At 39.6% G+C, this 12498-nt stretch overlaps 1 protein-coding gene across 1 annotated transcript in view; it reads right to left on the bottom strand.

Annotated features, from left to right (window-relative positions):
* USP3 (ubiquitin specific peptidase 3) overlaps positions 1-12498 on the bottom strand; it is a 63895-nt gene that overhangs the window by 21966 nt on the left and 29431 nt on the right. The window contains exons 9-11 of the mRNA XM_073619147.1: positions 7626-7772; positions 5882-5988; positions 2728-2808 (exon numbers count right to left, since the gene is read on the bottom strand). Of these exons, the coding sequence (XP_073475248.1) occupies positions 2728-2808; positions 5882-5988; positions 7626-7772 (335 nt within the window). The remainder of the gene's footprint in view (positions 1-2727; positions 2809-5881; positions 5989-7625; positions 7773-12498) is intronic.

Below are 12498 nucleotides of genomic sequence, written 5' to 3'. Positions count from 1 at the left end.
GTACAATTGTCCCTTGCGGAGTACAGTGTAGGCATTCTGTAATTTTCAGTTAAGAAAATCATACAACAAAAAACAGCAGCTCCAAAAAAGTTTTGACAGGGTGTTTTTTGGCAATACATCAAAGCACAAGGAGTGGAATCCTGCGAGAGGGAGCCATTTATCAATTGCCACACAGCGGGTCTTTAACTGCAGGGAAAGTGGAAACCAAGTTTGCAAGCGTAACTTAAAATTTATGTGAGCGACAAGTGAAAACTGGTTTGGTTAAAGTGAGATTTCAGGCTGTTTTTTTTATTTAAAAAAAAAAAAAAAAAGACCAAACATGTTAAACTTACCTGCTCTGTGCAGTGGTTTTGCACAGAGCAGCCCAGATCCTCCTCTTCTGCGCTGGCGCTGCTGGCCCCTCCCTCCTCTTGAGTGCCCCCACAGCAAGCAGCATCCTATGGGGACATGTGAGCCGAGCCACAGCTGTGTGTGTCCATTCAGACACGGAGTCACAGCTTGGCCCTGCCCCCTCCATCTGCCGATTGGCTCACTGGCTGTGATGGACAGCAGCAGGAGCCAATGGCTCTTGCTGCTGCCAAGAGCCAATCAGGAGTGCGAGTCCCCAGGGAGAGAAGGCTCTCCTGGAAATCGCTGGGGGCTCAGGTAAGTATTAGGGGGGCTGGGGATACTACTGCAGACAAAGCTTTTTACTTTCATGCATAGAAGGTGCATTACAACCACTTTAAATGAACTGCAATTGAAAAACTGCCAAGATTGGGAAAGTTCATCATTAAAAGTAGTATTAAACCCTCTGCATTTTCAGCAGCTGATTTATTCACTTACTGAATATGCAGCTCATCTTTTAATCCTCATCTATGTTTCAGTTTAAGCTCGTACCATGACTGCTCCCCCAGGTTTCCTTTTCAGGGTGGCTCCTTTCTCTTGCAGCATCCAATTGAGCTTTGCATGCGTCTCCCTACGCTGTGCATCAATAGAAACACAGAGCCCTTTAGTCCAGGATAGCAGAGAAGTGCCCTGCATCTCCCTCCTCTCTCTTCCCGAAGCTAATAGACTGACTGGAGACTGCACTGTCCAATATTATTCTCCAGCAATGTTTAGGCTCCAAGTCGCAGCGATTCCAAACAAGTTGTCTATAATAATCAATTCTCCCCAGCAGCTTCACAGTAAACACACCAGGAGAGTTGTCAATAGAAACATAAGCCAAAGAAACCAGATACACAGTGCTTGGGGATACTCTTATATGATGTATAGTCACAGTAATCAATAAAATTCAATGTATACATCAAGACAACAGCCCAATTCATATCTAATGTCTGGTTTGCTTGCGCTCCACAGCCACTGGAACTACTACCTGCTGCCTTTATGTCACTGCACCAACGGCACACTGAAAACACACCTGCGCACAGTAAGCTAACTCTTGTGGGTGTATTGTTCACTAGGATTGTTTATCAACCCACTGTGTTTTAACAAAGTCGCTTTGGTTTTTACATTGCCATTGGACAGAATGTTGGTTAATGTCTAAATATATTATTATGTTTGAAAAGACTGGCTGCGTAACAAAAAGTATACATTTGATTTTATTGATTAATGTGAATAAACATCATATAAAAAAAAAAAAAAAAAAAAAGTACCCCATGAGCGTTGTGCAGATGGGTTCTTTGGATTACTGTCCACTATTAACTCTTTCCTTCAGAGAACGGAAGCAGCACAAAGAGCAAGAGCCAGCAGAAGCAGTTGTAAACTCAAAGTGCTGGGGTAAGAATTTTAACAAAAACAGTTTTTTATTTTATTTTTTTCATTTTTTATTTAGAGGATTTGCAGCAGTTAACAAAAGAATGCATGACTCTATATATGTATCCGACAATTGTTCCGAAACACTTGCAAGTTACATTTCCAAAAATTTATAGCTAAACATGGTGAAAGGATTCGGTTAAAAGTGAACAGTAAGGTCCCTTCCTGACCAGAGCATTTTTTGCGATTTGGCACTGCGTCTCTTTAGCTGACAATTGCGCGGTCATGCGATGTTGTACCCAAACAAAATTGACATCCTTTTTTCCCCACAAATAGAGCTTTCTTTTGGTGGTATTTGATCACCTCTGTGGTTTTTATTTTTGCGCTATAAACAAAAAAAGAGCGACAATTTTGAAAAAAAAAAAGCAATATTTTTTACTTTTTGCTATAATAATTATCCCCAAAAATATATAAAAAAAACAAATTTCTTACAGTTTACGCTGATATGTATTCTTCTACATATTTTTGGTAAAAAAAAAAAAAAAAATATATCGCAATAAGTGTATATTGATTGGTTTGCGCAAAAGTTATAGCATCTACAAAATTGGGGATAGATTTATGGCATTTTTATTTGTAATTTTTTTTTTTTACTAGTAAAGGTGATTAGCAGGCGGTCCGTTTTCATCCAATCTCCATAGAGGACAGCGGGGCTTTGACAGGTTCATCTCTGCACAGTGAGCGGAGACGGACCTGTCATCTGCCTGCTCAGCAGGGATCAGCAGATCGATCCCTGCTGAGCAAACCGCAGTCTGTACACGGACAAGGCCATGTGAAAGGAACCTTAGAAAAGGTTTATTTAATGGTTGTCAATGTTTATTTAATGGTTGTCAATGCTTAGTAGAACTAAGCATCTACTCGGGGTATAATACTACTTTAAAATTCTAGACAGTATAAATTACACAAATGTAAGTCAAAATGTTTACAAAGTCATACCTCTGAGTGTGCAGATTGGTCCATTTTCTTGGTTCTTACTACGTTTATTACGGAATTGACTGGGAATATCTAAAGAGAGATCTGTTAAAATAAATAAATAAACGATCAGGATAAAGCACTTCCCTTCCCAAAGTTTTAATCCATAATTTTTCAAGTGTTAAGCTTCTAGTAACATTTTCATTCTGATGATTAATTTGTAGAGTGTTACTAAAAGACACATCTTCCTTGGGTGAGCAAGTGAATTATCTTAAATCATATGGACTGCATAAGGAATGGTCCATCTAACTTTAGATAAAAATAAACAGCACTGATGCTTCCAAGGAATCATTATGACAGCAGGGCACATATAAATTTTATATATAAACATGCAGTGCAATACTACCTAAACCTGTATGATATACCCAATCTTTAACCTTTATACATTGTTGTTTTACTGTAAAATATTTGCCTGGACTTACAATAAATCAAACTTACTGATCATAAAATAATGTAACTAATGATGTACTAATAGCATGTAAACTTTGGCACTTACAGCTTTTTTGAAACAAGTGCATTCCTGATAATTGCAAAGTCCTACAGATATATCGGCAGCCCATTTGTGCAGTCCCTGCAGACAGCTAAGAAAAGTGCCAGCTTTGATGTTCGCTGAATTTTAAACACAAATTAAATCTCTATGTACAGTACATACTTTGAATGCTAATATTTACAAATCCCAAACAGGTTTAGGGACACTCATGGGTCTTGCAGAGAAGATAGATCGAAATAGAGTTTTTATTGTTGATGTTTCGATGAAGCTCAGCCTCTCGGTGCCTCTATACCCATTTTGAATTTGTATGGGTTTCTTAAACCTAGTACACATGAACCAATTATCAGGCTACATAGGCCGGCTCAATAAAAAACCGAATGACATTTGTCTTCTGTCGAACAAGCATGCTGGAAAATTAGCAGCCGACCGGCTTCCAATCAGCACTTTTAGCCAATGGCTGAGAGCGCTGACCAGAGTGTTCTGGGGGGGGGGGGGGGGGCATCCCCCTGTCAGAACATAATAGAACAGCAGGGAAGAACACTGTACTGACATCGAATTGTTGGTACTGTGGCTCAGACCTGAGCTGTCATTTTTTTTTGTTCACCCCAAAAAAATAAAAATAAACTAGTGGTGTGTACTAGGCTTTAGTGTGTGAGCACCTGGGTATTTACCTAAAACAGAGTGCAGTGGCTACCATTAGGACCGTTGAATGCTAATCTTTGTAACTGCACACAGCTCTAAGACCTCTTTCACACTGGAGGCATTTTTCAGGCGCTTTATTGCTAAAAATAGTGCCTGTAAAGCGCCTGAAAAATGCCTCATCTGTAATCCCAGTGTGAAAGCCCGAGTGCTTTCACACTGGGGCGCTGCGCTGGCAGGACGTCAAAAAAAGTCCTGCAAGCAGCTTCTTTGAGGCACTTTAGGAGTGGTGTATACACCGCTCCTAAAGCGTCCCTGCCATTGAAATCAACAGGCAGCGCCTGCAAAGCGCCTTGGCAGCGGCGATTTGCAGGAGATTTTAACCCTATATGCGGCCGCTAACGGGGGTTAAAATGCCCTGCTAACGGACGAAAAAAGCGCCGCTAAAACAACCGCAACGTGCCGTTAAGTGCCCCCGCGCCTTCAGTGTGAAAGGGCTCCTAACATGACAAAAGAGCTCTCAGGATTACAGATGCAAACACATAGTTGCATAGGTAATCTAGCTAAAAAACACGTCTATTCAGTTCAATCCACAGAAAAAAAAAAAAAAACACACACAAATCAAAACCTCTATATACAATATCTTATACCCACAGTTGATCAAGAGGAAGGAAAAAAAAAAACACCCACAAAGCATGATTCAATTTGCTCCAGCGGGGAAAAAAGAAACCTTCCTGATCCCCAAGAAGCAATCGGATATTCTCTGGATCAGCTTTACCTATATACAGTGGGAAAAATAATTATTTTATCCCCTGCAGATTTTGTAAGTTTGCCCACTTACAAAGAAATGAAGGGTCTATAATTTTTATCATAGGTGTATCTTAAATGATCGAGACAGAATATCAACCAAAAATCCAGAAAAAACACATGATACAAATGGTATAAAATGAGTTGCAGTTCAGTGAGTAAAATAAGTATTTGATCCCCCAACCAACCAACAATAATTCTGGCTCCCACAGACTACCTACAGTATGTGTTCACGTGGTACACAGATTAGTTCTGTCCATTTAAGAAGGTGCTCCTAACGACAACTCGTTATGTGTATAAAAGACACCTTCACAAGCTCCTCCCAACTACACAGGAACATCTAAATCATTCAGAGAAGGATGAGAACGTGCTGCTGTCAGATGAGACCAAAATTAAGCTCTTTGGCATTACCTAAACTCGCCGTGTTTGGAGGAAGAAAAATGCTGAATATGACCCTAAGAACACCATCCCTACAGCCAAGCGCGGAGGTGGAAACATTATGCTTTGGGGCTTTTTCTCTGCTAAAGATACAGGCCGACTTTGCTGCATTGAGGGGCCAATGGACGGGGTCATGTATTGTAAAATCTTGGATGAGAACCTTCTTCCCTCAGCCAGAACACTGAAGATGGGCCTTGGATGGCATTACAATGACCCAAAACATACTGCCAAGGCAACAAAGGAATGGCTCAAGAAGAAGCACATTAAGAGGTCATGGGGTGGCCTAGTCAGTCTCCAGACCTTAATCCTATAGAAAAATTATGGAGGGAGCTGAAACCTTGCGTTATCAATAGACAGCAAAGAAACCTTAAGGATTTAGAGAAGATCTGTAAAGAAGAGTGGACCAAAATCCCTTTCTGAGATGTGTGCAAATCTGGTAACTCAATTTATAACATTTGAATTATGTGTTTTTTCTAGATTTTTGGTTGATATTCTGTCTCTATCATTTAAAATACACCTATGATAACAAATATAGGCCCTTCATTTCTTTGTAAGTGGGCAAACTTACAAAATCTGCATAAAATAAAATAATTATTTTCCCCACTGTATATATTAGTATCCAGTTTTGGAGTCTTCCAGTTATTTGTGCATCCACTGAGCTGGCCAGAACCAGCTCTTGATGGAGTCCATGGAATTAATGGATATGTAAAATTATACTCAGCACTATGTATTAAGAAAACAGACCTAAAAATGGGTCAAACTTTCGGGATTCTGTTCCACAAATTAGGCAGTTCACTTCGTTCTGCAGAACTCCACCAAACACAGAGGTCACCACTGTTGTCGCTCCATTTCTGTAACATAAAATTGGCTTCAATCAACAACGAAACCAGACACTTTCACACATTGTCTGAGTAATATGTGAAACGTCTCTATAAATGTGGCAACATCTGAAAGCGTCTGCAGATCAGTTTAACACTCTAACCCTTTGCTCCATTAAATAAAACTACAGTATGCAATACATGCGAGACCTGGAGGGCCTGTTTACACATGAATGCGGTGCAGGCAAGTCACGTTCCCCACACATGAACACGCTGCATTTACAAGACGTGCACAGGTGCAAATGCATCTCACTGACACAGCGAGTTTGTGGCCACCAAACCGCATGGTACTGCAGTACCATGCAGTTTGCTGTGGTGCAATCTGAAAAAGTAGTGCTTGCACACTCCAATACGTTTGGCAGCCGAATGAGATGAATGGGCAATCAAAACCGAAACACGAGGGGCCGCACAGGAATTTGTGAATTCCAGTGTGAGTCGGCCTTAAAGCAGATTTGTTTTAGTTACAAACTGCTAGAAGAAAAACGTGCTTGCAACAGTACGCAAAAAAAAAAAAAGCATACAGGCATATCTGTACCGGAGTTCCCAGCTATTCACACCTGCTGAGGAAGTAATAACGAGCATTACAAAATTGCTACCTATTTACACTGTGGGTAATGCAAGAGAGAAAATCCATTTCATGCCATCGATAATGGCTCTGACATGGGAGCAGATTCAGGGTCAAAGAGGGAAGAACTTCCCACTATTACCAGTACCTGATTCAGTCCACTGAGTTAACCGAAAACAAATTAGAAGCTTGGGTGGACTTAGCCTTAGGCATTACGTAAAATAAAATTGTAGCTCAGTTTGGAAAAACGACATGCAATATTTATGCCTATATCTAATTATTTTACTCTGCCACATACACATTAAACAGTTGTGCCTGCCCAAATACAATCTTTTGGAAAAAACAAGCTCATATTTTAAAGTGTAAGGATCACAATAATTTTTGTACTTTGCTGAAGATTTCTTTGTGCATCAAGCCTCAGTGACAACTAAAGCCTTCCCACACTCAATACTCAAATAATTAAACTTTTTATTTTTTTGCAACAAACTTTAACATTTTTTAAAAGAGAAGTAAGGCTTTAAATAAAACAAAAAAAAAAAAAACAAAATAAAAATTATACTCAGCTAGGCGGATGAAGCATTTATCTGATGCTGCATCTGTTCCCAGCTGCCTCTGTGGTGAGAACAAAGCAAACACCGCTGATCGCTCAGTTCTTCCACTGCACTCTGAGCAGAGAGCCGGGACTGTCCATCAGCAGCTCACTGCTCTCCTCTCCAGCGCTCACTGGAGTGCTGGGTTGTGGAGGGGGTGGGTCGGACAGGCTCAGGCTCTCAGCGGATCGCTGAGAGGCTGAGCTAGGTGCTGATCCAGGCTTCTGGGCTTCTTTCCAGAGCCTGGACCAGCTCTGTAACATCAACGGGCTTCAGCCCACTGTCTGCTGAAATTGGGTCGCAGGAAAAACTGTACTCCTGTGATCCATAGGAGAAGTATAGACAAAAAAGCTTTGGCAATACTTCTCCTTTAAACATTTTTTTTTATCATCTTATCTTTGTTTATAAAGCAAGGGAAAAAAAGAATAAGTCTTTTACACTGCTACATCACTCACATACAACACTTGCTGCTTGAAGGTCGGCTTGTGTTCTCCTGTGATATGACTGAATGATTGGAGCCATTTAGTTCCCCCTGGAGCTCTAGGTGTAAGTGGTCCAACAAATAGCGCATGAATTCATGAGCATCTTGCTGCTGGTAACCCCTGCAATAGAAGCAAACCACATGATAAATGTCATAAGAATTTATAAAAAAAATAAAAATAAAATAAAAAAACCCACACACAACACACAAAACACAGGAAGCAATTTACAAACACACAAATGCAATACATGTGTACATCTACATACTTCCTCTTTAAAATCAGAGTAGCTATTGTTCAAATAAAGCTTATACTGTCAAAATTAAAAGCAGCAATAAAACCAAAAGTACACAGCTATTGCAGATCATCTGGTGGTTGGTTTACTGCTTTGTTACCCTAATGGCCATAGCCTGTAGTTCGCCAAATAACATCTGTGCAACATGCTAAATATGACAACTTCACCCAGTGGCCGCAGCGAAGCATTACAGCTAACTAGACATAGAAGTAGAAAGAAGATTTTGAGAATAAAAAAAAATTATATATAACACACACACTGTATATGTATATATATATATATATATATATATATATATATATATATATATATATATACACACACACACACACACACACACACACACACACACATACACACACTTTAGACATACAGTTCTTACTACTGAGGAAACCTCTACATATATTTCTCTAAAGAATCTAACGGATGTCAAAGTATAACTAAAGGCAAAACTTTTTTTTTTTAGTTTGGGATAGAGTAAAAATGGATTAGAACACCTGTTTTTTATTGCAGTTTTTGCCCTTGTTAGGGAGATTCACCCTACTTGTCCTGTTTACTATTATTATTGAAAGCAACAGAAAATCCCAAATTGTGGATTGTCCCCAGAAAAGTAATATAGGGGAAAACTTCCAATGGGGACACTGGGGGCCCCAAGGGATTCCTTAAAATGTTACTAACCCCACAACAGTAATATCAGTCTGTATATGCAGTAAAGCATGCTTGTTATACTCTGTGGAACCTAAGGGGTTAATCCTCTGCATTGTGTAAAAAGGCAGTCTTCTCTGATCCTACCCTACTTCCACTGACTCCAAAAAATAACCTGATATATACAGAGTCTATGGAGTCAGGCTGCACATGCTCAGCTTGGTGTGTATTGCTAGAGAGGTCACAAAACTGCTATATACTGCTGATGAGAAAAGGTATTTATCAGTTTATATTTACTAAAATAATTACATTTCCATGTTTTGTGTACTGTGGTAGACCAGATATAATGAATGCAGTTTATGGGTTTAGTAACACTTTAATTTACAGAGCTTTCCTCTCACTTCCTGTCACCAGCCCATCAGAGTACCCGAGTACCTGTCTGCAGCTCATCAAGTTACCCGAGTACCTGTCTCTAGCCCATCAGAGTACTCAAGTACCTATATGCAGCCTATGCCTCATAGAATATACATTTGTTTGCTTTCCAAAATGGGGTCATTTTGTGGGTAATTCCACTGTCCTGGTGCTCCAGGACCTTCAAAAGTGCGATGGGTAGGAATGAAATGAGATGTGTAATTTATGCTCCTAGAACGCCTGAAGGTACTACTTCAATGTTGGGCCTCTGTATGTTGCCAGGCTGTGTAAAAGTCTTACACATGTGGTATCGCCATACTCGGGAAGAGTAGCAGAATGTATTTTGGGGTGTAATTTGTTGTATGCATATGTGGTGTGTGAGAAATAACCTGATGATATGACAATTTTGTAAAAAATAAAATAAACAATCTTCATTTTGCAAAGAATTGTGGGAAAAAATTACAATTAAAAAACTCACCATGCTATTTACTTAATACCTTGGATTGTCTACTTTCTAAAAAGGAGTCATTTGGGGGTATTTGTACTTTCCTGACTTGTTGGTGTCTCAAGAAATGAGATTCACCTGATGTACTGAAGGCCTGATCAGATGTGATCAATTTTCAGTGATTGGCACCATAGTTTGTAGACTCTATAACTTTCACAAAGACCAAATAATATGCACTAATTTGGGTTATTTTTATCAAAGCTATGTAGCAGTAGAAATTTTGGCCAAACTATATGAAGAAAAATTACTAAATTAGCTAAATTTTATGACAGAAACAAAGAAAAAGGCATTTTTTCACAAAATTTACGGGTTTTTTTTTATGTATAACACAAAAAATAAAAAACCCACTAGTGATTAAATACCACTAAAAGAAATCTCTATTTATGTGGGAAAAAAAAAATTCCAGACTCTGCTTTAACCACCTCAATACAGGGCACTTACACCCCCTTCCTGCCCAGACCAATTTTCAGCTTTCACACTTTGACAATTAGTCATGCAACACTGTACCCATATGAAATTTGCATTCTTTTCTTATTACATAACATTTATACAACATAACAAACATTTTAAACATCTACAGTCAACACCACCAAAAAAAAAACTAAATTTTTTTTAACCCACTAATTCAATATTTGCATGATGTATTGAAATAAATATATACATATGTCTATAAGGAAAGTTACTGCTACAAGTGGAAAAGTTCGAGCAATTCTTATCAACCCACTGGTGTGGCCATCCATCCCCATTTTCCTTCCAAATCCATACTTACTAACATAACAACCAAATTTCTCATTAATGAGTGGCCAATTCACAATGTCATATCAAAATTATGCACTGTTACTGTACTAATGATACTGGCAGAAAAGAGGTTAACATCAGGGGCGATCAAAGGGTTAAGTGTGTCCCTAGGGGGTGCTTGCCAACTGTGTGGGGGATTGTCTGACTGGATGAAGACAGAGATCTGTGTTCCTGCTTAGCAGGAACACAAGATATCCATCTTCTTCCCTGCCAGAACAGAGATCTGCCTTGTTTACATAGGCAGATGGTTGTTCTGCCTCGCTCGGTAACAATCGCAGGTGGCCGGCAGACATCAGGTCCACCGGACCCGCTGATAGGACAGAGGGGGAGCCAATCACTTAACCCTTTGATTGCCCCTAATGTTAACCTTTTCCCTTGCCCATGTCATTAGTACAGTAACAGTGTCTATTGCACGAAATGGCCGACCTGCCGCTGTACATCTGAGGTAGGCAAGTAGTTAGGCTTTGAAAATGAAAGCAATAAGCTGATTGGTTGCCATGCACAGCTGCTCCAGATTCTGCTGAGGAGAATTTACTTGCAGTAAAAAGCTTATTTTTTTCATTTTCTAATATGACTTTGTATTATGAAATCAGAAATTACTTTTTTTGCAAAAAGCAGCTCATACTGACTTTGTATTATGAAATCAGAAACTACTTTTTTTTTTGCAAAAAGCAGCTCATACTTGGAACTGCTGAGAGCAAGTTCCCTTTATAGTTCCAATTTGTAACAACTAAACATTTTATTACATTGCTTCTTACAAAATGATCTAAACAGCCATTTGAGTCACATTCCAAAGCAAAATAAGATTTTTCTACTTTTTGTAAAATCTTTTTCTTAAAGTCCACTGAGGTATACAGGAAGTTAGGAATTCATAAATTCAGTTTATACTGCCAATGACAGAAGGATGGGACACAAGCAAACCAAAAAAAAAAAAAAAAAAAAGTTAAGCCAGCCGCACCCCCCTCCCCACAAAAAAAAACACAAAAACCTGTCTAACCAATTAATAAATATACAATTCTAGAAATCATCCAAGCTACCCCTGTAACAAACAGAGGAGTAGGAATTCTAGTATCAGGACTAGATATATTCACTTGACCGAGAATAAAAAAAAAAGAAGAAAATCGAAGGAGTCTTCCTCACAAGACCGCAGCTCAATCACAGAAGAGGATCTATCTTCCAGTAATCAGGTCCCCAAAAGGCCTCTGGACTTACATTATCCCTCCTAGGGAAAAATCTACAGCAGGGTAACAGTATGCCCTACCTACTAACCCTTCTGGGGAGCATAGGACCTTCTAGCAATGGATACTTATTGCAAGGAAGAAAAGAGGCAATGATCTGCAGAACCTTTAGTCTTCAAAGTGGGGGATCATTAGATGACAGGATACAGAAGATAATGCCGACAATACCTGGACTCTGGAAAAAGTGTGGCGAAGAATCACATAATCAACTATTATGTGGCCAACGTATGGAGTAGGTCACCCAGTCTGTTACGGGGGGGGGGGGGGTTCTCAAATATTTCTGGAAGTGAATACCTTGTAGCTTTCAGAAGAAGCCTAGAGGAGATCAGATCAAAAGACAGACCAGCCAAGAAAATTCAGGAATAGTATGTTCAGAAAAACCAGGGTGAAGGAAAGGGAGTCCTCTCAGGATAGGGACAAGGGGGAGGGGGACACCATGTTCACCACATCCAGAGTCTGGCAAATAGCATTTGGGATTTCTTGGTCTGAAGAAACCAGTTTGGTGCCTTTCCCAAATTCCAGAATCTAACTCAGAGGAAAGGACCAAAAAGGACAGAGAATGCATTAGGGTAAAACCTTAGGGTAAAACCTTTAGAGTTTAAAACGCCTTTAAGGTTGGTTTCCTCTACTCTATTCACAGATTTTCTGCACTGAAGCAGGCGCACCATCCAACCAGCAGTATCATCGCGAATAACATTGTCAAGGGCAGATCCGAGGAGACAACTTATCTTAGATAGGTGAATCAGATGTTCCTTGAGAGTATCCTCGCCATCACAGGCATGTAGCCAAAGTGTCCTACACACATTAGCTGACATCACTCCTATGTGAGACACAAGCTTAGATGCAAGAGGCCATCACAGCTGAAGTGCAGTGCTCCAGACATTTGTCCTTGTGATGGAGAAGTACTTATTAAAGGGATTTTATCCAAGGTGACAAGGTTTTACCAATCAAAGTCAC

Source organism: Aquarana catesbeiana, linkage group LG03 (genome assembly GCF_042186555.1).
Source record: "Aquarana catesbeiana isolate 2022-GZ linkage group LG03, ASM4218655v1, whole genome shotgun sequence".
NCBI classification, from domain to species: Eukaryota; Metazoa; Chordata; class Amphibia; order Anura; family Ranidae; genus Aquarana; species Aquarana catesbeiana.
This window is presented reverse-complemented; position numbering and strand designations above follow the sequence as displayed.